Source organism: Hyla sarda, chromosome 4 (assembly GCF_029499605.1).
Source record: "Hyla sarda isolate aHylSar1 chromosome 4, aHylSar1.hap1, whole genome shotgun sequence".
NCBI classification, from domain to species: domain Eukaryota; kingdom Metazoa; phylum Chordata; class Amphibia; order Anura; family Hylidae; genus Hyla; species Hyla sarda.
The window spans coordinates 348,865,465-348,892,554 of NC_079192.1; the positions used below are offsets into that span (position 1 = coordinate 348,865,465).

Here is a 27,090-nt window from a genome sequence, read left to right on the forward strand (position 1 = left end):
GGTGAGGAGAATAAGCTAAGCACTTCCCCGTGGGGTGCATGTCCACGGAGGAGTAGGAGGATCGGCAGGGTGTCAGCAGTTGAACCCAATCGGTGCAACTTTGGAGGGGTCTCGTTGCAGTGGAGCCTCATTCTGTAAGATGTTAACCCAGTGGGCCGTAAAGACATGTATGACCCCTGGCCGTAGATATTACTCCACGTATCAACTGAGGCATGCACTGTTCTGCATACAGACAAGTTCATAGAGTGGCCCACTCTCTCCGCCACATGATTGTGCAAAGCAGGAATGGCTTTCTTTGCATAATAATGTAAACTAGGTATGTGCTACATGGGCTGGGCACACCCCATTGCCTGAAGTCCACAAGATGGTATGGGAGGGCCTGTGCCACCAACAACTTGGCCAGGTAGGAAATTAGACAGTTAGGTGGGATCTGGAGGATTATCAGTAGCAGCAGCATCATTTTCCTCACATTGTGGGGTGTCTCAACTGTCCCACACAGCCTTAGGGTGAGGCTCCATATACCTGCATCCCTATACCCGGACCCTCGCCAGGCTTACTTTCTGTTTACAGAGACGACTTATTGCCACGTTCTCTGCATCAGGTAAGGTGCAGAAGAAGTTCCACACATCAGATTATCGGACAGAGACTGCGGCACCTTACTGTGCCCCTCCTCGGGATGGTTTTTTATTAGAACCCAAACATGCAGCAGCACGGCCATCACCCAAGCTCTTCAGACCAGAAGTCCTACACAGGTTTTCTTCCCTTACCTCAACTACAATCTTCTTCGTTGACACTGTCACTACCCTCCTGCTATAAACATGTCAGCTAATGCCAAGGTGGTTCCCGCATCCTGTCCAACACTACATCATCATTAACATCAAAGTCTTCATCCTCCATGCCGCCCCCTCTCTGCATGGACAGTTTCCCCACCATGCCTACCAACACCAGTCCCGCTTGTGCTGGGCTCGACCACTGATTCGACCTCCACCACCTCACCAACACACTCCACTTGACTGTCCCCACACAACTCCTCCTCGTGGCTAGTGCTATCCTTCTGCGAAGCAGTAGAGGGGAGGCGGGGCAAAGCCAGAGATGAGGAGGCACAGCATCTAGGATGGATTTTTTCACTTCCCCATGTGAAAGTAGATGTGAAGAAATACACTGTCCAGTGGCTCACCATCATATTGTCAGAGTCTTCCTCCTCAAAAGTTGTATGAAATAAATATTCCGGTAATGCCGGATCATCTTGTGAAACCACATGACCTCTCTCAGGCAGTGAGAACTTGGGATTGCTGACACGGATGCCACTACCAAACGACACCTGGCTGCAGTTGCCGCTACCTGTACTAGGACTGCCATGAACATTCTTAATGGCAGAGAACATGGTGGGGGTCTTCTGCCCTCTAGTCTGTCCATCAACTCCTTTTCCAGACATGTTTTTGGGTTACTTTTATCCTTTTTTGGTGATTTTTTTACCAACCTACTGGTCAAATCTAAGTTTCAGTGCTTTGAGCACTTTTTTCGTTGCAGCACAGTACTGACTTTCGTAGCATGAGTACTGTGCTGCAATATGAAATGCACCACAACTGTATTAACACTACATACGTTTAACTTAAACACGCTTTTTGACTGCCAGAGAAGACAGCACAATGAGAACTGATGGTGTTTGCGGATCAGTATGAAGTGCAACAAACCTGTATTAACACTACAGGCTAGATGCGTGTAACTTCAACAAGTTTTTTCACTGGCAGAGATGACCGCACAATGAGTACTAATGGTGTTTGGGGAACAATATGAAGTACATCAGAGTTGTATTAACACTACAGGCTACATACATGTAACTTCAAAATGCTTTTTGACTGGCAAAGATGACAGTGTTTGCGGAACAATATAAAAAGCACCAGAACTGCAGGCTAGATACAGATTCACAGGTCTCTCTTTCTAATCTGTAATCTCTACCTTTTTAATCACTAACTGTCCCTAGTTATGTCTCTCTCCCAATCTAACTGTCCTCTTTGTCTCTCTCCCTCTCTCTCCGCCTCGCTCTGGCAGTTCCTTCGGCTCTGTATGCAGTGGGTGACGTCACTGCCCTCTTATCTGTGTAAAAATGCTCTCCGCCCTTGCTGTATCCTATTGGCTTTTGTGCTGATTGACACACTAAGCAGCAAGTTACATGATAGACCTGGGTTATCATGTGATATGCTGATATCACTGACATAATCTCACCTCTTCTTCTGTCTGCCAAAAAAACATGCTTTCTATTTTGAGACCCAGAAAAATCCAAAAGTTCGGGTCAAATTCGGGTTTGCCAGATTTGGCTTGCTCATCTCTAATACTGATATACTTACAAAAATGATCAATTTATAGATTTATCAATCTGTCGAAAACATTTTACTTGTTAAGATATGAAAGCTGAGCTGTGATGGGTGGCTATGGCAAATCACACCCATTTTGATTGAAATATCTGGGCCATGGTTCATCTCCCCATTGTTGTTTTTTTAACATGGTCCATGTTCATACCAACTAGAAATGTATTTAAGTCAGATTTGGCTGATCTTGTCTCACAATCAGCCACGACTTTTGTAGATAATTTAAAATGGTCAAAGGTTTGGCAGCAGCAATTGTGTGTGCTTAGAGATGGTCTCAGGTATGGCAATGGCATGGTCAAGGCCACTAGTTCAAGTGATAGTTTAAAGGGAATCATCATCATCAGCATCATCCTCAAAAAACAATTTGTATAGGCTTGTAGTGCGAGGGTCACTGATGACAATGATACTTACTAATTTCCAATCCGTGTCTCCATTGCAGCAACATTCACAGTTTTCTTAATATGCTAATAAAGGAGCTTGGTGCACATGGGGCATTTCCAAGCTCTGGGTGCATGGTAACATCTGGCTTGAATCTTCAGAGTAAATGCCTCTTCCCCTGTTCTGAGCCTCCTCCAATGAAGAATGGAGCTCTACTCTAGATCCCACTCCTCCATTGTGAAATCTCTTTCACGAGCAGAGAGATTTCATTTCATGTCTCCTAGGGAGCTCCATTCCGCAGCGGCAGAGGCTTAGCGCAGGAGAACATGCTTAATATGAAGATTCAAGCCGGAGTCACAATGCAACTGGGGCTTGAAAACATTCTGCATGTTATAAGCTCCTTCATTAGCATATTTACAAATGGCAATATTGGCACCATTGTCGTCAGTGTCATTACAAACCTATACCAATAGGCATGGCTTATGACAGATTGCCTTTAATGTTGGATGAGCAGACTTTTTTTGTGTTTAGCAGCTTCAGGATAACCCTTTAATAAATTAAAATTATCTTATCTATATAGTAATGTAATGGGAAACAGGTGTGGACCCACCGTTTCACCCAACCCGTTTGACTACTCCTGAGGGTTTATTTAAAACTTAGTGAGAGTGAAGTTGCCTGATATAGGTGGTGCTTAGAATCTCATCTAACAGCATTTTACACTTTTTGTCTGTAGTTCTAGCAATGCTGGAGCCCTGACTGAAACCTGATGGTTCCTAGTATAGAGTATGTTAAAGAGGTTTATTAGGTTTATTTTGATTCATTTAAAATCAGGTCTGTCATTGACATATGTTTTAATGGAAAACTGTCAGCAGAGTCACCCGTACTAACCAGTGATACTTGAGAAAGTCAAGTCAGCGTCCCTTGAGAAAGTCGGGTGACAGGTTTCCATTATGCGTAAGTGAGGATCTTTATTGACTCTGGGCATGGGATATGTATGCAATAGTTTATACATGATAGAGCAAATAGCTCCTGTATACATGTAGTGGAGTCATTAGCCCCTGTTACTTCTGTTTGCATACCATATAGAGCCTTTACACCATTCTCTGGACACAGAGAATCCATTGTGATTGAAACGATATTTTCTTTGCCTGTCTCACCTACGTTTTTTTGGTTGAATCTGATCACATCTCATTTTTGTATTGCTTTAAAAACATAGACATGGTATTCTATCTATATTGTATATAGTCACAGTGGTGACTTTTTTTACTTTTTGGATTATATTAATAAAACTTGTATATTTTTCAGTAGCAATTGCTCTCAGTTTCAGTCCTTCTTTTTGTATAAATAGTTAATGGAGCTATACCGATTAACAGGCCATAGACACCCAGCACCCAGCATATATCATGAGGATTAGAGTACAACAAATAACTACTTGGTGCTGTCCTTTCTTGTGTGTCATTAACCAGTGGTACTGCCTGGTAGTGCGGGTGGTGCTGATAAAAACGATACCTACCATGCCTGAATCAGTTGCTCTGTTCGTCTGATATCTTCTTTTTTCTGAATATGCAAATAAGCAGCAAGTGGCATGGGCGGGGTTATGATCCTGCCTTCAGGCGCTGTGATGTCAGTGCTGTGTCGTCAGCGCTCGGCCCGGCTATTGCCACCCTCATCCTATCCTCCTCCTCCTTGCTCTGTAATCTCATTTACTGCGTATGTGCCGCTTCCTGGTTACACCAAGAAGCAGCCTCAGCCCGTCTTCATAACAGCAGCGGCCGCCTTTGACAGTAAGCATGTGTGGAGGCCCTGTATAGGATTTACTCACTGCCTCTATAACGTATACGATGGCCATATATATATATATATTTATATATATATATCATACAGATATCTATCTATCTATCTATCTATCTATATATATATACATATGTGTATAAACTCTACCAGACAGTGTTTAGCTAGCTTTACCAAAACTACAACTCCCAGCATGCCCACACAGCATTTGGCTATGTGGGCATGCTTGGAGTTGTAGTTCTGGAAAAGCTAGCTAAACACTGCTTGTTAAACCCGTTTACAGAGCGGGGAGGAGGGGGAGAGGCAGAGAGGGGCAGTGAATATTCATTAGCCCAGCCAAGCGCTAGAAAAACGGTGCTGATGTCACAGTGCCCGAAGGCGGGATCGTAACCCCGTCCATGCCACTAGCTGCTAATTTGCATATTCAGAAAAAAAAAAGATATTAGACAAACAGAGCGATGGATCCAGGCATGTTAGGCATCATTTTTTATCTGCGTCACCCACTACCAAGCTGTTCCACTGGTTAGTGCGGGTGACTCTGCTGACAGTTTTCCTTTAAGGCTCCCTTATGAACAAAGCCTAAGAAAAGATTTCATCTTAGTACAGCTTAAGACATCTAAAAAATAGAAAAAATAAACAGAAGAGAACAAAACAGATTCAAGGTCACCTCACATTCAAAACAATTGGAATATAATAAAAATATAAAAAATACATAAAACAGTTTAGATAACCTTTTGGAAAACATTTTTGAAGCACACTTAGCATTCACAAATAAAAGGTAAACTAATGAATAATGATAAAACAATATCATACAAATCTACTTACCTGTAATGATGGATGTGATTTATTTATATCTCCCCAGCTAAGAATCCAGACTTGGTCATGAGATTTGTCATAAAGTAATTTTGCTGGATATGGGTCAACTTGTATTGTCTTCAAGGAAGGCAGAAATGACAAGACTATAGTTAAACGTATTACCTCAGGAATGTATTACCTCACATGACTTGGGCACAACACCAACATATAGTGAAGAGATAAGGAAATGGGACAATGAATACAGATAACTAATTACCAAACATAAATCTTTTCATTGTAAAAATAGACCGCTCTTCAGTAAAGAGGATCTCATAGGAGCAATAAAAGTAATTTCCTCTGATAACAATAATGCAATAGGAAAATAATGACTCACATTCGTTTAAGAATTTTTACCTTATTTAGTTTTTTAAGTAAAAAAAAGCATTAAAAAATTGGGCCAAAATATAAACACATGTCTTCTCATACCCAAAAATAAAGATTAAAAAAAAAAGTTGCCATGATCATAGATGCATAATGATGCTATGGTTAGGCTGGGACTTGAGGCCTTTAATAATCAATTATATCTCATTTCTTAAACTGTTGTGGAAATATGAACGCTATACTGTGCTTGGCTGCTATGGGCAACAAAGCCAATCTTGGTCATTTAGACTATGTTCTGTTGCTACCAATGAGAGTCCCTGTAGTCTCAAATGTTTAGTGATGGCAAAATTCATGCTCAAAAAATTGGTTTGTTGTTTAACTCCACCTATGGAAATGCCTGGAAACCTCCACAAAATATCCACTTTTGGGAGGGGGTTACCCAATTTCTGCATCTTTGGGGTCCACTTTGATGGTGGGCTGTGCATCAAAATAGGGTTTGATGTATGGAAATCATATACACAGGCCTGAAGGCACACTTAGAATATTCCTTATTTTATGTACTTAACGGTACCTGTTTAATCTTCTGCATCTGGATGTCAATTATTAAAACCCTGTTTTGGTTCGGCTGAGAGACATAGATGTATTTCTCTCTTACATTGATAGCTGAGGACCATGAACACAATTGATCCGAGTCTCCATCAGGTTGTGGACACATCTCTTCCTAAGAAAAAATATAGACAACATATTATAATAAGTTTCACTGTGTTAAGAAATGTTAATAAAAATATACATATATTGTACATGAGAGCTTAGTTTCTATCACATGAAAACAGTAAAGAAGGTCATCCGTGAAGGTTGAGCTACTTACAGTAGTAAATGATATCTTTCTTCAGACGTAAGTGAACACTCTATTATTCCAGCAATAGCACTTGTTTAATCCTAGCCCAGCTGCTTCCATACATTTTATTATTTTAGCTGGGTCATGTGATCCCCAAGAAACTGAAAATTACATGTTTTAATGTATATAAAGGATGTGTGACTGAGTTACTGTAAACTACATATTTATATAATTACCTATTAGATACCTCTTGACAACCCTTCCCTACCTGACCCAATTCCACCCTTGTTCCTCTTTATTTCCTTCTATGCACAGAGCAGCCTTTTATGACTTATCTAAATGAACAAGAGAGCAGTAATATAACAGGTAAGTCCCTACAATGATTAGCTGCAAAATTATACATGCCCCCTGACTCACACTGCCTGTCTCTTCTATGTCCATATTATCAAGATTATTCTGGCAGTTCACTCCTGTTTGTTAGAGGTAAAGGGAAGAGAACAAGACAGACTGCAGATTCTTCTCATATGATATTCAATAGTGTAACTTGGAGGACAGAAATTCTATGTTATTGATCTATCACTTGCTGTACTTGGGATGCAGAGAAAATGCAGAAGAGAACCATAGCAGAGGGAAAATAGGAATTAAGATGGCAAACATCGATGCATGCCATCTCAACAAAAATAGGTATACACAAGGCATATTTGAACCTTCTGTTTTATTATTTCATAATAGCCTATGGTGCCCCGAAACACCGCAACAGAAGTTTACCAAAGGCAGATTATTATATTTGTGCCACAAATGTATTCTAGTAACTGTTTCCAGCTAAAACATTGGTCTTACAATAACTAGAAGGGTTAATGGGAATATTCAATGCCATTGTAACTTCATCCAGACTGATGATGTAGTGACACAGCTGGTGTCTACTAACTGGTCTGCATGGCTACAGGACATAATGGTACAGTGTCAAGATGCAATGATCTGAACCACACAGACATGCATTTTGCTCTAGTCGAAAGTTGGTGTAAGTTTAATACATCATATTTTAGCACTCTGATAAAGTTGTGTGTTTCTAATTTAATTGTAAAATTATAACCCTAGTTACTTCAGATATAATAAGAAAAGCTTAGCTTTTTTCAGGTTCAAAAAGATTTGGGGTCATTTTTTTGGTTGTAAAAAATCTACAGGGTGGGCCATTTATATGGATATATCTTAATAAAATGGGAATGGTTGGTGATATTAACTTCCTGTTTCTGGCACATTAGTATATGTGAGGGGGGAAACTTTTCAAGATGGGTGGTGACCATGGTGGCCATTTTGAAGTTGGCCATTTTGAATCCAGCTTTTGTTTTTTCAATAGGAAGAGGGTCATGTGACACATCAAACGTATTGAGAATTTCACAAGAGAAACAATGATGTGCTTGGTTTTAACGCAACTTTATTCCTTTATGTGTTATTTACAAGTTTCTGACCACTTATAAAATGTGTTCAATGTGCTGCCCATTGTGTTGGATTGTCAATGCAACTCTCTTCTACCACTCTTCACACACTGATAGCAACACGCAGGAGAAATGCTAGCACAGACTTCCAGTATCCATGGTTTCAGGTGCTGCCAAAATGGGCAAAACAAAAATTGGAACAGGATCCTCAGTTTACGCAGAAGATTTTGTTCAAAAGTCGGCTTCAAAATGGCCGCCATGGTCACCACCCATCTTGAAAAGTTTCCCCCCTTACGTATACTAATGTGCCATAAACAGGAAGTTAATATGACCAACCATTCCCATTTTATATAGGTGTATCCATATAAATGGCCCACTCTGTATTCATTTCATGCATGAGACTGGGTGGGATTTTTTTTATTTATACAACACTTTCTAGGGGTTTTGTAAGTACTTTAAAGCAGCCTATAGGAAACATCTGAAAAGTACATCAAAGATAGTAATAATACAAAAACCACAGTGTGCCAGTTTTCTCTACAGATCTTCTTTAATGTCTCCAAAATAGAAAGAGACTAAAATCTTTTCTAATATATTTCCCACATTGAAATGGATTAAACCTGCCACAAAAAGTGAAATACTTCAGTTGAAACATGTTTGCGTAGTGGGAACACAAACAAGACATATCAGAATACATAGTGAACACCACAACTGTTAAAAATAGTCAGATAATCCTCAATGAAGTGTTATGGCTGAATAATCTGGAGTATAGAATGGCATTAACCTTCCATTCACATTCCTACAGGAAACAATAATGAAAAGAGCACGAGAAGAAAAATAGAAGGGTCTTTAGGGCCAAGTCATCCAAGTCAACTCTGATGAATGAATGAATGACTTTTGCTCAGTGTTACAAAGTGTATTAGAATAGAAATAACACTGAATACAAGCTTAAATCTTATGTAATACATTTACAAAACCTTTAGAAAGTTAATTGAAACATACATAGCTTGTAAGAATCCTCTCACTGGGCTTGATCTGTCTCCGGATCTCACATTCCCGTGGTTGAATTATTGTGATTCCATCATCAGAAAAGACATAAAACATGTTTCCCACACTCAAACCTGTAGGGAAATCAAAAGAAAACAGTAGCAGAATTATAAATCTAAGTATTTTTTCCTCCATCCAAAGAAGCTCAATAACACAGCAGGAAAGTGCAACATTATTTATTGGTTTGAAAACAGAGAAACATTAACCCAATAAAAAGCTTGTGTATGACATGGAAGGACACAATGCAATGTGATAGCGGAAATGTTTCATTTGACATTGATTAAAATAATCATTGGATTTTGTCACTTAATTGAGTAAGAATTATATTTGCTATTATTATTCTTGTTCTCTTCATTCTCTGTTATTCTATTAGTTATTGATCTTCTAATTGCCAGTGCTGTTTTTTTTACTGTCTATTATTCAGAATTGTAATGCTGGAACATGGATGGTAAAGGCTCCTGGACAGAATAGTTGGGCTATCCTAGAAGCAGTGTCAACTTGCATATAAGATAATTGTCAGCAGACTCTACTAATGGTAACAGGATCTGACTAAAATCTAATATTGTCCTTCTTTGTTTGATTTTAGGGAAAATAAGATATGGAATCAGGGCGTAACTGTAATTCATAGGGCCTCGTAGCAAAATAAGATGGGCCTTCACCACTTAATGACTCAAATTGCATCAGCAGCATTATTAGATAAATTATTAAATGTATGAACAATAGCATAAAGTATCAGACAACTGATATAGTGTCAGGATCCGGACTGGCAGGAGGTAGCAATAGCTGGTGGTGGATCCGCTGTGCCAGAGAGGTGATGACGTGGGCCGTACCAGGGGAACGGAGTCTAAGGGGTTACTGGTTTTCACCAGAGCCCGCCGCAAAGCGGGATGGTCTTGCTGTGGCAGGTAACCCCCAGGTCATTCCACCCAGTAGCGACTCAACCTCTCTGGCTGCTGAGATAAGGCAAAGTACAAGAGGATCAGGCACAGGCGAAGTCAGACGTAGCAAATGGTCAGGGCAGGCAGCAACGGTTCACAGGCGGTAGTCAGTAGCAACGGGTTTGGCAACAGGCAAGGTAACACAGGAACAAGGAACGCTTTCACTCAGGCACAAGGCAACAAAGATCCGGCAGGAGGCTGTGGGAGGAGATGGTACTTATAGGCAGTGCACAGGTGCAGGCCTAATTAAGTCAAAGCAGAAACCCTAAATAAACCACTTTGGACCAGGCACCCATCACTGGTGCACTGGCCCTTTAAATTTAAGAGTCCCGGCACACGCGCGCCCTATAGAGCGAGGACGCACCCGCCGAGACCGCGTGACCGGAGCGCTGCCTAGGGACATACGCTGTGAGCGCACCGAGGCAAGCAGGGTGCCCGGAGCGCTCAGCGTAACATAAAGCAATGCTAGCTGAATTTGTTCCAATTTGTTATTCCCTACAAAAATGAAAAAAATATATATATATCTCTTTGGCATTTACTTACTAGGTATTATCTCAAAAAGTCAAGCTAATAGACCAAAAAATTCTAAAGAATGGACTAAAATACTAAATGTTGAAGATCTTCATACCTGAACTCCAATCGTGCCCCTCTACTGGCACAAAAGCACAAGAAAAGTCAGATCCAATAAGCCATAGAAGTTTTAGAATTTTGTTCTGTGGAGTAATGAAGGTGGCACAGGCTCAGAGATGCTGTGGGAAGCTCTTACTTCCTCTGGCACTGTAAATTTACAGCATGGAGCAGGCAAGATGGATTAAATTGAGTATCAGGGGGAATCCTAGGGGAAAATGTCATCCCTTCTGGAGAAAACTAAAATATACCTCAGGGTTTATAATCATAACTCAGGGTTCACCAAGACTTGGTTTTACAAGAAGTCTTGGTAAATTTTGGAGTGGCCATCACAGTTGCCTGGCTTGAACTTCATAGAAAATTTCTTAAGGGATTTGAAAAAGGCAGTTGTAGCACACACACACAAGAATATTAACAAACAAATGAGAAATGGGCTAAGATTTCATAAATATGCTGCCAGAAAGTGGCATCTGGCTATGCATTATGCATTCAACCGCAAAAGCGTACTCTACTTTAGAGGCTTATAAAGGCGTTGAATAATTCTGAGTGCTGTAGTCATTAAAAGTGACATTTTGTGTCCATTTTGGAGTACCACTTCTTATTTTGTTGTGTGGCACTCTTTTCTTTGTTCTTCTTTGATTGTTTGTTTGTTTTTGCTAACAGCTGAGAGTTTGTATATTTTGAAAATATACCTGATTTGCAATGGGTGTTAAATAATTCTTATTGCAAGTGTAGGTGCTGTGGTCACCAGTGACCCCAGAATCTAAAGGGTTAAAGAGCTAGAATCGGAAGTCCATGGCTAAAAAAGCTGGTTTCTAGCCTAAAGTCCATTAATTAGCACCTTAAAAAGGCATATTGGTGGTCAGGAATAAGATGTTAAAATTACACATTAAATCTTATTAACGCCTTCCCGACCCATGACATACATGTACGTCATGACCGGCAAGGTTTTTCAGACCTATGATGTACATGTACGTCATGCAGATACTGACCGCTACCTAGGGGGGTTTCGTCATGACGAGGGAGGGTGTCGGTTTTATCGTGTCAAGTCTGTATGTTGGATTCGGATTATAATAAAGCTGCAACTTTTACCCAGTGCTGGATCATCTTTTGCTTCTTCCACGATCCCATTAGCACCGAGCCAAGTGCGGACCCATGCACGGGAACATTGGAGGTGAGCTGTACAACACATTTGTTTTGTCTAGGTTTCGTCAACCCCCCTCCCTGTGATCGCTACTATCAGCTAGTCCAATATGATTAGCCTATGGCAGCATTTCACAATGAAAATCTCGAGTAGAGCGGTGTGTGTGTCCTGATCACGGGGATCAGGACACACACACTGCTCTGCTAAGTGTCCCCAGTGTTCTGTCCCTCTTCCCCGATGCCCCTTACTGGTCCCGAGCTCCCGCAGCTGTGCCTTCCTGCATGCTTCAGTTCCGGGTGAAGCGAGTGCAGTAATTATTTTTAATGTAAATGAGCTGTTTAGTTGTACAACAGCTCCCTCTAGTGTCCTAAACCTCCTAATGCATCTTGTGCTTGGCAGGGCAGACACTAGGGAGAGCGGTTGTACATATATATACAATCATGGCCGTAAATGTTGGCACCCCTGAAATTTTTCTAGAAAATGAAGTATTTCTCACAGAAAAGGATTGCAGTAACACATGTTTTGCTATACACATGTTTATTCCCTTTGGAACTAAACCAAAAAAGGGAGGAAAAAAAGCTAATTGGACATAATGTCACACCAAACTCCTAAAATGGGCTGGATAAAATTATTGGTAAGAGCCGATAATTGTACAGTGTCTGTGCTGCAATGCAGACCGACACTGTTGCTGTAGTATGGCTGGAAAGCCAATCCGGGACGGCTCTTACTGTGAATGGTCAAGTGTTGGGTGGGGGCCATTCCCCACAATCCAGGTCACCGTTTGTTGGCCTTAAAGCTAGGCTGCCTCACCAGCTAAGGGGGATTTTGCATGTTGCAGCTCACACTGCCAGAGAAAGCTGAGTGTGGAGATCTTCCTTGAGAGTGTGGAAGCTGATGAGCAGACTGCTTGGAGACTTGAAAAAGACTTGCTTGATGCCGCATGGCATGGACTCAGGTGTGAACAAACACCTAAGGAACGCAGGTGGATTTTTGCTACTTTTTCCTTTGTTCTGCATTTAAGACTGTTTGCTGTTTGCCAAGTGTGAATAAAACACTGAATTTGGATTTGAAAAGTCCTGTTTCCTTGCCTCTATACTGCAACCGCACCTGTCTGCAAGAACGAGTCATCACATTTGGTGGAGGATGTGGGCAACGCAGTGAGGTCAGCGATTGAGTTGCAACACGGTGTTGCTAAGAACCAAGCCTGCGATAACCCATCGGAGTTGTTGCAAGGGGCAACGATCCTGCTGACAAGTGACTGACAGTACAGCGGAAGTGTTTTCTCCAGAGAGTCAAGGCAAAGCAGTGTTCCAGTGACTGCAGTGTTGCCAAAATGGAGGCCAACTTGCAACAGCGGGAGACCAACAGGCTCCAGCAGGAGTCCACCAAGCAACAGCAGGAAACCAACCAGCTGCATATAATGGCGCTACAAGCTGCAGCGACGACCAAGACCAACCCGAACGCCCGGAAAGCTGTTAGGATTGCAATCCCCAAGATGACCCTCTCAGATGATGTCGAGACATACCTGGCGATCTTCGAGAAGGTGGCCACAAGGGAGAGGTTGCCCCGAGACCAGTGGACTGAGGTCATCGCTCCGTTCCTGACATCAGGGTCCCAGCAGACGTACTTTGACTTGCCCGACGACCAGGCTGCTGACTATGACATTGTCAAGGGTGAGATCCTGGCAAGAGTGCGGGTAAATGTGTGGGTCCGGGCCCAGGGGGTGTGACAGTGGAAATATAAGCCGGTTGAGAATTCCAGGCCGCAATATTACGACCTATTGCAACGCCTGCAAAAATGGGTACAGCCGGAGGCATTAAGTCCCACTGCCATGCTGGACCGTCTCCTGGCCAATATGTTCTGGAGAACTCTGCCTTACTCCCTCCAGAGCTGGATTGGCCAGGCCTCCCAAAGTAACTCACTGGGGATGGTCAACCTGGTAGAAAGGTTTGAGGCCACCGTCCCCACCCTTGCCCAGTCGGCTAGAAAGCACTAAAATACCCACCCGTTGCTATGTTGGGGGTGTCAGGAGCCGGGACATGTTAGGGCTAATTGTTCACAAAGGGAAGAACCTATGGACACCAATTTTGCACTCCGCCCATCCCTGTATGCTCAGATTATGTGCCACCAGTGTCCCCAGGGCAGGGGACTCTGGTCACCTCATACTACCACACTCGGGTAGTATGGTGACTTTAGTGAGGTCCAACCTGGTGCTGCCCACGGAGTACACGGGACAACAGGCTGGAGTATTGTGTAAACATGGCGACTTAAAATATTATACCCCCACCCTGGTGACTTTTTCAACAGCAATCGGCAGCTGGACTCATGAGATGGCCGTTGCCAAGAAGTTACAGCATGAGTTGATAATTTGGAGAGACTTTACAGGGTTCGTGTCTTTGTGGCCTCAGGCAGGGGTGTCCCCAATAGACGGGCCATACTCAGGGGTGCCTGGGAACCTGAGTCAGAAGGGACAGCAGTTGGGGTGACCACCACTACAGTGGAAGAGGAGGAGGTGTTGTCTCCACTGAGTGTAATGGTAGGAGATGTGGAGGAACTGCCGTCAAATTTGGCAGATCTCAATGTTTCAGGAGAAAATTTTGGTACAGCACAGCACCAGGACCCAACTCTATCTCAGGCCTGGGAAAATGTATTAATTGTAGAAGGTACACCACAACAGGGAGCCGAGACTGTATACCCCAGTTTTGTGGTCCACCAAGGGATGCTGTACTGGGTAAACCAGGTACTGAGTGAGAGTGTGAAACAATAGGTGGTGCCTAAAGCGTATCAGAGGCTTGTGTTTGAATTAGCCCACCAACATGTTCTGGGGGGAAACCTGGGCCAGCAGAAGACGTAGGACCGAATTTTGCAGCATTTTTACTGGCCCAGCGTGTATAAGGTGGTGGAAAGGTATTGTGAATCTTGCCCAACAAGCTAAATAACTAGCTTCAGCCACATTACCGTAGTCCCCTGGTCCCCCTTCCGATTATCGAAGTCCCGTTTGAATGGATCACTATGGTTCTGGTAGGCCCGTTGCCAAAATCCGCTAAGGGCACCAACACATACTGGTAGTCCTTTACTATGTGACTCGGTATCCCGAGGCGCTACCTCTGCGACATACCTCGGCAAACTCATAGCTAAGGAGCTAATGAAGTTGTTTTCCCGAGTGGGCTTACCTAAAGAGGTATTGCCTGACCGGGGCACCCCGTTTATGTCGAAGGTAATAAAAGAGCTCAGTAAGTTACTGCAGGTAAAACGGCTATGGACTTCCGTGTACCACCCGCAGATGGATGGCCAGGAAGAAAGGTTTAACCTTAAAAAAATATGTTAAAGTGGGTGGTGGCTAGAGTTGGGAAAAATTGGGATATTTTGCTGCTCTATCTCATGTTCGCAGTGCCCTTTGAACTGCTATATGGCAAACGTCCACGTGGTCTGTTAGACATAGCTAAAGAGGCGTGGGAACAACAGCCCATGCCGCACAAAAGTGTAGTTGATTATGTCACTCAGTTGCAAGAGTGGATGGAAACACTGTTGCCCTTGGTTAGGGAACATATGGAGGCAGCTCAGCGAGCCCAGAGTAGAGTCTATAATCGCCAGGCTCGGGTTCGAAATTTTAACCCGGGGGATCAGGTTTTGGTTCTGGTATCAACAGTCGACAGTAAGTTTCTGGCTAGGTGGCATGGTCCCTATGAAGTGATCGAAAAGGTAGGGGAGGTGACGTACAGGGTACACCAGCCCGGCGAAGGAAGCCAGAGCAAATGTACCTTGTAAACTTGTTGAAAACATGGAAAGATAGGGAGGCTAGTGTGGATGACAGCCCCTGGCCACGTTTGTTAGGGGTGGAGTTTCTCATCCCTCAGTCTGGTGCGAGGGAAGCAGTTGCCACAGTGAAAATTGCTGACAACCTTTCCTTTGCACAGACTCAGGAGGCCAGGGAGTTCATCAATAGGAACACCGATGTGTTCTCAGACCTTCCTGGACATACATCTGTCATCCGCCATGACATTTTCTCATTTAAAAATATGATTGAAACCATACCAGGTACCTGAGTTGCGGCGACAAGCCATCTCGGAAGAAGTACAGCAGATGTTTAAATTGGATGTCATTGAGGAGTCAAAGAGTGAGTGGGCCAGTCCGATAGTCTTAACACCCAAGCCAGACGGTACTTTGCGGTTCTGTAACAATTTCCGCAAACTTAATGAGGTTTCCAAGTTTGATGCATATCCCATGCCCTGAGTTAATGAGCTTATTGAAATGCTAGGACAGGCTCTGTATTTTTCTGTTTTGGACCTCACAAAAGGGTACTGACAGGAGGCTGCCAAAGAGAAAACAGCCTTTGTCACACCAGAAGGTTTATTTCAGTGCAAGGTGTTACCATTTAGTTTACATGGCGCTCCCACCACGTTTCAAAGGCTAATGGATATTGTACTTCGGCCACATTGTCAGTATGCCTCAGCTTATCTGGACGATATCATCATCCACAGTACAGACTGGGAAAGTCACCTTCCAAAAGTACAGGCAGTGGTTAACTGCTAACTACAAAAAAATGTGCCATAGGGTTTGAAGAGACCAAATACCTGGGGTATGTCATTGGGCGTGGAGTTGTGAAACTCCAGGTAAACAAAATAGAGGCCAACCGGAATTAGCCCCGACCTGTCACTACCCGACAGGTGAAGTCATTTCTAGGAATGGTGGGTTACTATATGAGATTCATCCCCCATTTTGCTATGGTGGCTGCTCCCTTAACATTAACAGACCTCCTGAAGGGATGCATGTCCGTAATGGTGCGTTGGAGCGAACAGGCAGAGCAGGCGTTTTCTGCTTTGAAGTTGGTCCTATGTGGGTGTCTGGTATTGGTGACACCCGACTTCAAAAGGGAATTTGCGGTACAAACCGTGCCTCTGTGGTAGGTCTCGGTGCTGTACTCTCCCAGGAAGTCAACAGGGTAGAACATCTTTCTCAGCCACAAACTGACCCAGGCCGAGACCAGGTATAGTATAGTGGAGAAAGAGTGTGTGGCCATTAAGTGGGCACTCCGCTATTATCTGTTGGGGAGGAAGTTTCGTCTCGTGATGGATCATTCCCCCCTTAAGTGGATGTGCCAAGCCAAGGACAAAAATGTCAGGGTCACCAGGTGTTTTTTGTCCTTGCAGAATTTCAAGTTTAGGGTTGAACACAGGGTGGGTCTGTTGCTAGGCAATGCTGATGCCCTATCCCGACTCCACTCTTGCACAAGTGTTCACCCCCTCAGGGTTGAAAAAAGGGTTGGGGTATGTGAGAAGGTGAAGGGCATTGTGGTTGATGGTCGGTATGTGTCACCAAAGCTCCGGGCATTGGTGAAGTAAGATCCGATAATTGTACAGTGTCTGTGCTGCGATGCAGTCTGACACTGTTGCTGTAGTATATCTGGACAGCCAATCTGGGAATGCTCTTACTGGGAATGGTCAAATGTTGGGCGGGGGCCATTCCCCACAATCCAGGTTGCCTTTTGTTGGCCTTAAAGCTCGGCTGCCTCACCAGCTGAGGGGGATTTTGCATGCCAGAGAGAGAGCTGAGTGTGGAGATCTTCCTTGAGAGTATGGAAGCTGATGAGGAGACTGCTTGGAGACTTGGAAAAGACTTGCTTGATGCAGCATGGCATGGACTCAGGTGTAAACAAACACCTAAGGAACGCAGGGGGACTTTTGTTACTTTTTCCTTTGTTCTGCATTTAAGACTGTTTGCTAAGTGTGAATAAAACACTGAACTTGGATTTGAAAAGTCCTGTTTCCGTGCCTGTATACTGCAACCGCACTTTTCTGCAAGAGCAAGTCATCACAAGAGATATATATATATATATATATATATATATATATATATGTATATATATTGTGACAGTGTGGAAAGGAAAGGGTGTATTTCCCTAGCTAACCTTGGGGAAACCTCCACCTGTGGCCTAATTAATGAGGTAGCAGATATGGGAAGGATGTTTGAAAGGAAGTCAGACAGTGTAGTCTGGGCTCTCCCCAGAAGACAGCAAGGTGGCTGTGGGGGGAGGCAGGGGTCCTGGTGAGGAACACACAGCCCAAGCTGTGAGTGGCCCCAAGTGTGGACGAGACACACAACAAGATGTTGCAAATGCTGTGTTTGAACAGTGAGTAGAAGGTTGCAGGAGGCATAAGTTTAACTGGCCGGGAAAAGCCCACCAGTTGATAGTCAGGGCATGTTGGATTGTTTACTTAGTGACTAGACGGTCTAGGGTTTTGTTTGTTCCTGTCTTATGTTTTCATTTATCCTGACCCCTGTCTAATAAAGCTGGTGAGGGGTCAGACTTGCATAAAGTACTGTTGTTTGCCTGCTGATTCAAGTGGAAACGTGTCCTGTGGCGATGTCAAGGATGATCCCAGAGCTATCCCCAGGGAGAAATCCTTACACTATATTTATATATATCTTCAGAATTCAAGTGGTCTCTAAGAAAAAAAATCTGAGAAAATAAAAAAAAAATGCTAATATTATTATATGCCTTCTAATGTCATAAAAAAAGTAAAGGAATGTTTAACAAATTATGCCATCATAAAGTAGACATGTTGTGGATGTGAATTAATAACAACATTTATTTGGCATGACTATTTATCTTACAAGTAGAGAGTTTCAAACATAGAGAAATGAAAATGTTTCACAAAAATCGCTTCATGCATCAACAAAAATTTACCGCTAATATAAAGTACAATATGTCTCAAAAAAATTATCTCTGAATCACTTTGCCAGGTAAAAGCAGTTCAAAGTTATTACCACTTAAAGAGACACATGTCAGATTTCAAAAAACGAACAGGGTCGTAAAGGCCAAAACTAGCTGGGTCATGAAGGTTAAACTCTCATGATTTGGTGGTAGTAGTGTCTGGGTTGGACTGAATAGTACTGGGTGGTGAAGATCCCTGGGCAATTAGCCTTTTAGTCCTGAATACACAGGCATTTCTATTTTACAGATTTTTGTTAATATACATAACATTATTATAACATAAATGATTCTAACATGTCTGCTTAATGTCCACAAAATGTCTGTTATGTTGGAAGCTTTGGTGAATGATATTCCTTAGTCAAGTCACATAAAGTATGCAGATATAGGCCGAAGAAACATTTAAATTAGACTCTCATATTTTTCTGGCCAATATACAATGAATACTGATGTAATGTAAACATGATGCAATATCTTGCTTTTCCCTGGGTAGTTGAAGAATAAGAGCTACATGATCTAGGATGAACCATATCACCTTTCACTAGAAATATATAAACTGGCACATATTTAAGTTATAACTACAGTTGATATATCTATTATGATGTCTTGGGGAGGCAAGCACAATGAATCATAATAGCATAGGAAGCATGGCTTCAGCGTTCTGCTACATCAATTACAACCTATAATAACTTGGTCCATGTACTTCATCTTGGTTTAATGTAAGACAAATTTGACCAACAGTAATATATGAAACTTTAATGGCCATATAAAGATGATATGGTGACATTAGCACTTTAAAAGTTAGTATTTGTTACAAGCCTTTTTTACATAGTTCAGGGTATCTAACATAGATAATAGTCTATTTTCCCTTATATAACATAGTTAAAGGGGTATTCCAGGCCCAAACTTTTTTTAATATATCAACTGGCTCCGGAAAGTTAAACAGATTTGTAAATTACTTCTATTAAAAAATCTTAATCCTTCCAATAGTTATTAGCTTCTGAAGTTGAGTTGTTGTTTTCTGTCTAACTGCTCTCTGATGACTCATGTCCCGGGAGCTGTGCACTTCCTATGGGGATATTCTCCCATCATGCACAGCTCCCGGGACGTGACATCATCATTGAGCAGTTAGACAGGAAACTTCAGAAGCTAATAACTATTGGAAGGATTAAGATTTTTTAATAGAAGTAATTTACAAATCTGTTTAACTTTCTTGAGCCAGTTGATATATATATATATATATATATATATATATATATATATATAAAAAGGTTTTGCCTGGAATACCCCTTTAAGTGACCTGGGCTAACTTGTCTATTCCCCCCTATGCTGGGTTTACAAAGTGTAAAATGCTGCAGTACAAAAGATATAAAAAGTGGCAGTACTTTTAATCTACTATTATGTTCTATACAGGGCCGACTCAAGACATTGTGCTGCCTGGGTGCAAGAATGAAATGCTTAAGTCTATATAATGCAATACATGTAGGACAATAGAACTGTCATTTGTCAATGAAGCATGGAAAACGGGCCATTATGCAAATAAAATCTTCAGATAAGATAAACTATACCATATTCTCCAGGCACCAAGAAGTGAAAGGGGAGGGCAACACAGGGCTATATTGGTTTATAGGTTATTATGTTACTATCCTGCCTTCCCAGGCATCCAGTAAATCCCCCGCCATCTACTGATAATATGACTCCTATTTATTCTACACACCAAAGTTGGAGAGGGATCAGCAGAAAACAAGAAATGTCAGCCTATTTTGTGCGCACCAGTGGCTATTGTCATTTTTTTCCCAACTATTCTCCAATAAATTGTTTATTGATATTAAAATAACAGTAATGTGGATGATACAAGAAAACAGATTGAAAGTCTAATTTTTATAAATATATTTTTTTCAAATTACAAAGCATATTATTATTTTGTTGGTACACTACCTTCTTCCCTCCACAGAATGTTTGCAACTGTAACGTTGGCCATAAGTATTTTTGGGAACAATCCAGGTAAAAAAGAAAAAAAAAAGAAACGGTAGAAAAATGTTAGAACTTCATTCCAGATATTTCATAGAATAATTAGTGGAAGTTAAAAATCAGTCAAATACACATCACAGAAATATACAATGGTGTCTTATTTACATATCCTGTATATTTAGCAGTAATGTATTCAGAATTTTATAAATAAAAGAAACATTGAAAAAGAAACAAAATGGAAAGTATAAACAGGAGGGAAAAAAGTGAGTGGAAAGTGAAGTAGAGATTACTGTTCTTGTTGTATCTGCCAGCCTAATGATTTAAAGTCGATGTTTGACAAGCTAATGAAGACATAAAATTGTCATGTCTTTATCGTTCTCACCACTTTGAAATAATTGAATTGGTGATTTTCTGCTATTTAAGTCGAAGGTGACACCCTCCTGTCATCCTGCCTGATCATTAACATCTGATCAACTGAACATCATCTCTCATTGCTGTCATTTGTTTTGTAACACAAACCCTGTTATCACAGCTCATCAAAGTCAGAGGCAGTAATGGATAATGTTAGGAAAGTTAAAATTGCATCTGTTGATGGATTTCCATTACTTGCTAGCATCGGGTCAAATTGGCTAATGAACTTGACAAATTGAGTCCGTTATTAGACAACTCTGATTTAAGTAAGCGCTCAGAAACATTAACGGACAGTTGACTTGATTAAATATTCCAGAATCTCTCACGACTTGTAAATTGCCTGTGAAGACCTATACTATCCAGCCAGCATTTATGCTTCATAAATCTAGTTCAGGTTAGACAATAAAGGTCACCTAAAACCACAAGTTATGCAGGGGTTTAATTATTTTCTGCTAGTATAAATACATCCAACTGTCCACCTTACCTAAAGCCAAGGACAGGTCCACAGAAGGCCTTTAAACAGGTTCATTTGACCTGATTAAATCTGTTGGTCTACCTAGCTCGAAAATATAGTCTTGTGATCTCCCCTTATCTTTCGTTTTGGTTTCAAATGAGAAATTCTGCATCAACATCAGTATAAATAGACTAATAGAAGCCAATAAAAGCCTGGAAGGAAGTTTGAACCATAATACTACTAGACAGTGACAGATCTTCTAGTGTTGCATACTTTTTACTTAAATACTCTTTCTTAAAGTCCAGGCCATGTTGTGATGCTTTGTTAAAGGGGTACTTCGCCCCTAGACATCTAATCCCCTATCCAAAGGATAGTGGATAAGATGTCAGATTGCCGGGGTCCCGCCGCTGGGGACCCCCGCAATATAGCAAGCAGAACCCACCTGTAACTGCTTCCGGAAACACTGTAGGCTCTCAGGCTAATTCCTTCCTCCCAAGGAATTAGCCTGAGAGCCTCCAGCATTTCCGGAAGCAGTTACAGGTGGGTGATGCTTGCTATATTGCCGGGGTCCCCAGCGGCGGGACCCCGGCGATTTGACATCTTATCCCCTATCCTTTGGATAGGGGATAAGATGTCTAGGGGCGGAGTACCCCATTTAAAGCAGTATTCCAATCATCCAGCATTCCAATCCAGCATTTATGATATATCCACGGTTTATGCCATGAATGTCTGAAAGATGGAAGTCTCACCCCTTGGACCGACACCTTCTTAGATATTGAAGGCCCCTGGCCCCATTTGACCTTCTTATGTCAGCTGGAGGTGGTCTGGAAGCTGAAACTATGTGCAGTTATGTAAACAGCATAGCACTGCAGCATAGTGAATATGCAAAAAAACTTTGAGATGGAAATACCCCTTTAACACTTTCTTTATGACTTTGGTTGCAGGAGTTATTTTGTAGTTGCATTTTTATGTTGACATCTTTTGTTCATATATGCTTTTGTGTGGCACTAACAACATGGTGGGTGCCATGTGATTGTGAGGGAGGGAGCAGGGGCCAGCATGGGATGGCTTCCTGCCAGCCTGCATGTATGCAGCATGAGCTAAAGTGAAGTGAATGTACTTGGCCTGTATGTAATGGCCCAACACAGTGGTGATAGGGAAGAGAGAGATTGTCGGTGAGACGACAAGTGAAGAAAATCTGAGGCTGTGAAGAATCTGTGCTTTCTCTCTTACTGCAATCAGATTACAGCTGTTTCACATGACTTCCACGCTTCTACATATCTGAAGAAGCATGGAAGTCACGTGAAAAATCTGTAATCTGATTGCAGTGAGAGAGAAAGCACTGAGCTAGCCAGCCATGGGCGTTTGCACTAGAACACTTTATCTTTTGGATTGCTTTTAAAATTTTTGTACTTCAGAACAAAGAATAAAGAAATATGAAGTATCGGTGAGTCCCTACCCTTCTTTCTACTTTTTCTATCTATTTAAAAAGTTTTATGATGCACTTGGTGAGGGTTTAGCAGCACAAGAGGTTAACTCCTATGGACAGTTTAAGCCTTGTTCAGACATAGGTAGTGCCGGTTTCTGATCCTTCTTGGAATCATATTCCAGTTTTCATTTTATAAAAACAGCTCAGAAAAATGAAAGAAGCAATATAATTGGTTGCTGTGGGCAACTGCACCATTGTTCTCTGCACAAGTTTTGATAAATCTCCCCCACATGTTTGTGAGTTCTTGCTACGCCATCTGCTTAAAGGGGTACTCTTCTGCTCAGCGTTTGGAACAACCTGTTCCAAATGCTGGAGCCGGGAGCTTGTGACATCATAGCCCCGCCCCCTCATGATGTCACGCCTGCCCCCTCAATGCAAGTCTATGGGAGGGGGTGTGACAGCCGTCATGCCACTTCCCATAGACTTGCATTGAGGGGGCGGGGTGTGACATCATGAGGGGGCGGGGCTATGACGTCACGATCTCCCGGCGCCGGCTCCAGCATTCGGAACAGTTTGTTCCAAACGCTGAGCAGAGGAGTACCCCTTTAACCAATATGTCCCTCATATGTCCCTTCTTACAATCCCACATGTACTGACTTTGATGGACAGGTGAAAACAAAAAAAGAAAGGCAAGATCATTTAGTTACATGTATGTCTTATTCATGTATATGTCCATAACTTTGCAAAAACACCAGAACTGCTTTTATTGCTTTCCAACCTGAGTTAGTCAAAACCTGGTTAGAGATTCCCTATACCAAAACAGCTTTAAAGTGCTAATGTCATTTGAAACAATTGTTGTTGATCGCCGTCCGGCAAAGAGATCAGTACATTTCTTTGCTTAGAAGTCTATGCAGAGAAATGCTCGGATCTCTGGGCTGGCCGAGGAGCAGAGAGCAATGCTGCCCGCTTTCCCGGCTTATAACTCACAACCACAGCGGGTCTCAGGAGTAAGACCCAGTCCGATTAGCAACTTATGACATCTGATTTGACATGTTAAGTTGAGATTAAAATTGTTTTTAATGACTTTAATGCTTTAAGACCAGCCAGGGCTATTGAGAGAAAAAAATATATTTCCCATTGCCCAAAGCTGCTTACTAACCATTCAACAGATCTAAGCCAGATATAATGCTAGGCCTTAGTTAAGAATTTGTTACTGGTCCCTTTACAAATTCTTGGAGGTTACAATTAGAGATGAGCGAACTTACAGTAAATTGGATTCGTCACGAACTTCTCGGCTCCGCAGTTGATGACTTATCCTGCATAAATTAGTTCAGCTTTCTGGTGCTCCCGTGGGCTGGCAAAGGTGGAAACAGTCCTAGGAGACTCTTTCCTAGGAAAGTATCCACCTTTTCCAGACCACCGGAGCACCTGAAAGCTGAACTCATTTATGCAGGATAAGTCATCAACTGCCGAGCCGAGAAGTTCGTGACGAATCGAATTTACTGTAAGTTCGCTCATCTCTAGTTACAATGGTAGTAAAGGTTTCTCAAGAGGGAAAAATTGTTTCCTTATGGTAATGAGGAGGATAATCACTGCTTTATTGTGGTGAATACCATTACTTAATCTGACTGCAGGTCAAATACACTTTTCTATCACATCTTGGTATACTGTAAGAAATAAGTATAAATTGGAGAAAAAAATTCTCTGCACTACTTTTTAAAAGAATTTACTGCATGATATGAACTTGCTTTGAAATTGTGATTTTGAAATTGTCTGTGCTTACGGGTTTTTCTTGCTGAGTCTTCAATGAAAAGCGATGATATATCTTCATCAACACCAACTTCATTCTTTGCAATGCATGTATAAGCCCCAGTGTCTTCATAACGGACACTAGAAATATGAAGTTCACTTCCGTTGGCTGAAATAAAAACATTTGAGCTGTTTGATCTAAGGTCTTCTGATTCAATTGTCATTTTAATATGGAACAACCATCTTTAACAGTTAGCGGTAGGCATAATTAATTTCAGCACTAAAGCATGTATCTTTAGAAACAATTGTAAAACTAATTAAAAAATGTAAAATAATGTACAACCTGTGGTGCTAATGTAACATGTTTTTTCATGTTTTTTTCTGCTTCATCACGATTCACTTACTTCTTACTTTGAGACTTGCCCAAGACTTTAGCAATCAGAATACAGATTTTCCTAAAGTCCCATAAACTTGCATGGGACCTTCATCAAATCTATATCCTGTTTGCTGTAGTCTGGGGCAAGGCTTGGGCTATGAAGTTGTAGGAGACAGATATCCTGGTGCTGGAGTGTGATTGCAGTTACTCTTTTAAGTGCAGGCTTCTCCTGGCTCGCTCTACTGATCAGTTGGAGTCTGAAACCTTGGACCGCGACCAATCAAAACTTTTTACATGTTTCTGTGAGAAACACTTTTCGAACATGTCTACTGACTCGTTTAAAATGAGTGAAAACATTGCATGCATTAATAAAGGGTATTAATTGGGAGTGCTGTCTGGCTCTCAATTTTTTTGTACACATATGGGGTTTCTTCATTTGTCATGTGAAGAATGCACTTATTTTCTTTTCCTCATTCTGTTGATTTCTTGCTTATATTGGGTGGTATGTGTTTCTTTTAATATCGTTGGGGCTACCAAATTGGACATTATGTCCACACTGGCCTCACATACACATTTGAGATGTAAGACAACTGCACAGAAATTGTGTGAATTCAACCTAAAGATACAGATTTCCAGTGAATAAGTACACAGATAACAAGGCAGACTAGATAGGCAGTAGTATAGAACAGGCCTCTGATTTACAACATGGCAAAAGCATAGTGGTCCTACCGCTTGAACTCTTTATGAACATTGTTCAGATGGTTGTAGTTCAAGTGTGCTTAACTGGTGACGTATAATATTTTAATACATTTTAGTAGTCATTAAAACACTTACCAATTAATGTCAGTTGCTTGGATAGTTTTGGCATTATATCAATACCATTTTTCAGCCACGTAATTTTGGGGTTGGGGATACCCTCTGCATGACACTTTAAGCTGGCAGACACTCCAGGTTCCTGAGCCTGGGTCTCTGGATATACTCTTATTACTGGAGGAACTAAAGAAAACAGAAAAAAGGATGTTACAAAGGAGAACTGAGTACTTACAACTACATTAGGGTGATTTATCATTGAATTTAGAGCTTTTTTTTTTTTCCTTTACATTTGGAGGAGCATAAAATATTGCTCTTTTCTTGTGACTTTGTTTGTACACTTAAATAAAACAACATCCTTTCAAAAGGCAATTTTAGTTTTTACTTTGCAGTGGTTACAAATTTATCAAGTGCAAATGTAGCACCAAAATTTGCAAACCTCTCCAAAACAGCACAAATCCATGCCGGTCCAGATTTGGCTTACAGAACTGCCTTTGGACCGGATGTTTATCATGCTGCCATCTCAGGATGAGCCGTTTTGTCCTTATTAGCGAGGAACTTCCCGCATCATGACGAGCTGGCTCATCCTGAAGCAGTTATAGACATAGCTGTCATAGACATATGCGTATAAGTGGCACATTCTTTGCACAAATGTGACTTTGAGAATTGTCCCCCTTTCTGTTGAAAGCCTTTAATGCCATCTCCCCCACCTCCCCCTTCCCCGACTCATTCCTATCAGCGTTCCTCACAGTGATCCCGAAGGAAGGTAAAGATCCTAACCTTTGCCAAAGTTAACATCCCATTTCTCTGCTTGATGTGGACGCCAAGCTTTATGCAAAGTTGATTGCACTGCGCCTGGCCTCTCTTTTGCAGTCCCTGATTAACCTTGACCAGGTGGGCTTCATCCCCAATCGGGAGGCCCTTGATAACACTTTAAAGACGTTCTTACTTATTCATCATGCTCAAAAGTCCAAGTTTCCTGCATGGTCTTGTCCCTTGATGTCGAAAAGGCTTTTGATCGTGTGAACTGGGACTTAATGAGAGGTGTTCTGGAGCATCTAGGCCTTGGCCCTATAGCCTTCCACCGTATCCTTTCCTTGTATAGACACCCTTCCGCTAGAATACGCATTAATGGTTCCCTCTCTGCTCCCCTGTCTATTTGTAATGGTACTAGGCAGGTTTGTCCCCTCTCCCCCTTGCTCTATTTTCTAATGATGGAACATTTGCTACAGGCTATCCGCCTTAATGAGGATATTGGTGGTATTCTGGTAGGGAATCTCCAAGTGTTCTGCTTTTGCGTACGATCTCCTCCTCTATGTCTCTTCCCCTGAGTCCTCACTACCCGTGAGTCCTCACTACTCCTTTCGGCCATTGCGGAGTTTGGAGCGGTGAGCAATTATAAGATTAATTTCTCTAAGAGTGTCTCTCTGGACTCTG

At 41.9% G+C, this 27,090-nt stretch overlaps 1 protein-coding gene across 15 annotated transcripts in view; it reads right to left on the reverse strand.

The window, feature by feature from the left end:
• FSTL4 (follistatin like 4) overlaps positions 1–27,090 on the reverse strand; it is a 1,659,076-nt gene that overhangs the window by 57,590 nt on the left and 1,574,396 nt on the right. For all 15 annotated transcript variants that reach the window (XM_056516583.1, XM_056516582.1, XM_056516581.1 and 12 more), the window contains 6 exons: positions 25,678–25,839; positions 24,502–24,636; positions 20,392–20,418; positions 8,988–9,106; positions 6,286–6,435; positions 5,364–5,471 (listed from right to left, as the gene is read on the reverse strand). In XM_056516583.1, coding sequence (XP_056372558.1) covers positions 5,364–5,471; positions 6,286–6,435; positions 8,988–9,106; positions 20,392–20,418; positions 24,502–24,636; positions 25,678–25,839 — 701 coding nt within the window. The remainder of the gene's footprint in view (positions 1–5,363; positions 5,472–6,285; positions 6,436–8,987; positions 9,107–20,391; positions 20,419–24,501; positions 24,637–25,677; positions 25,840–27,090) is intronic.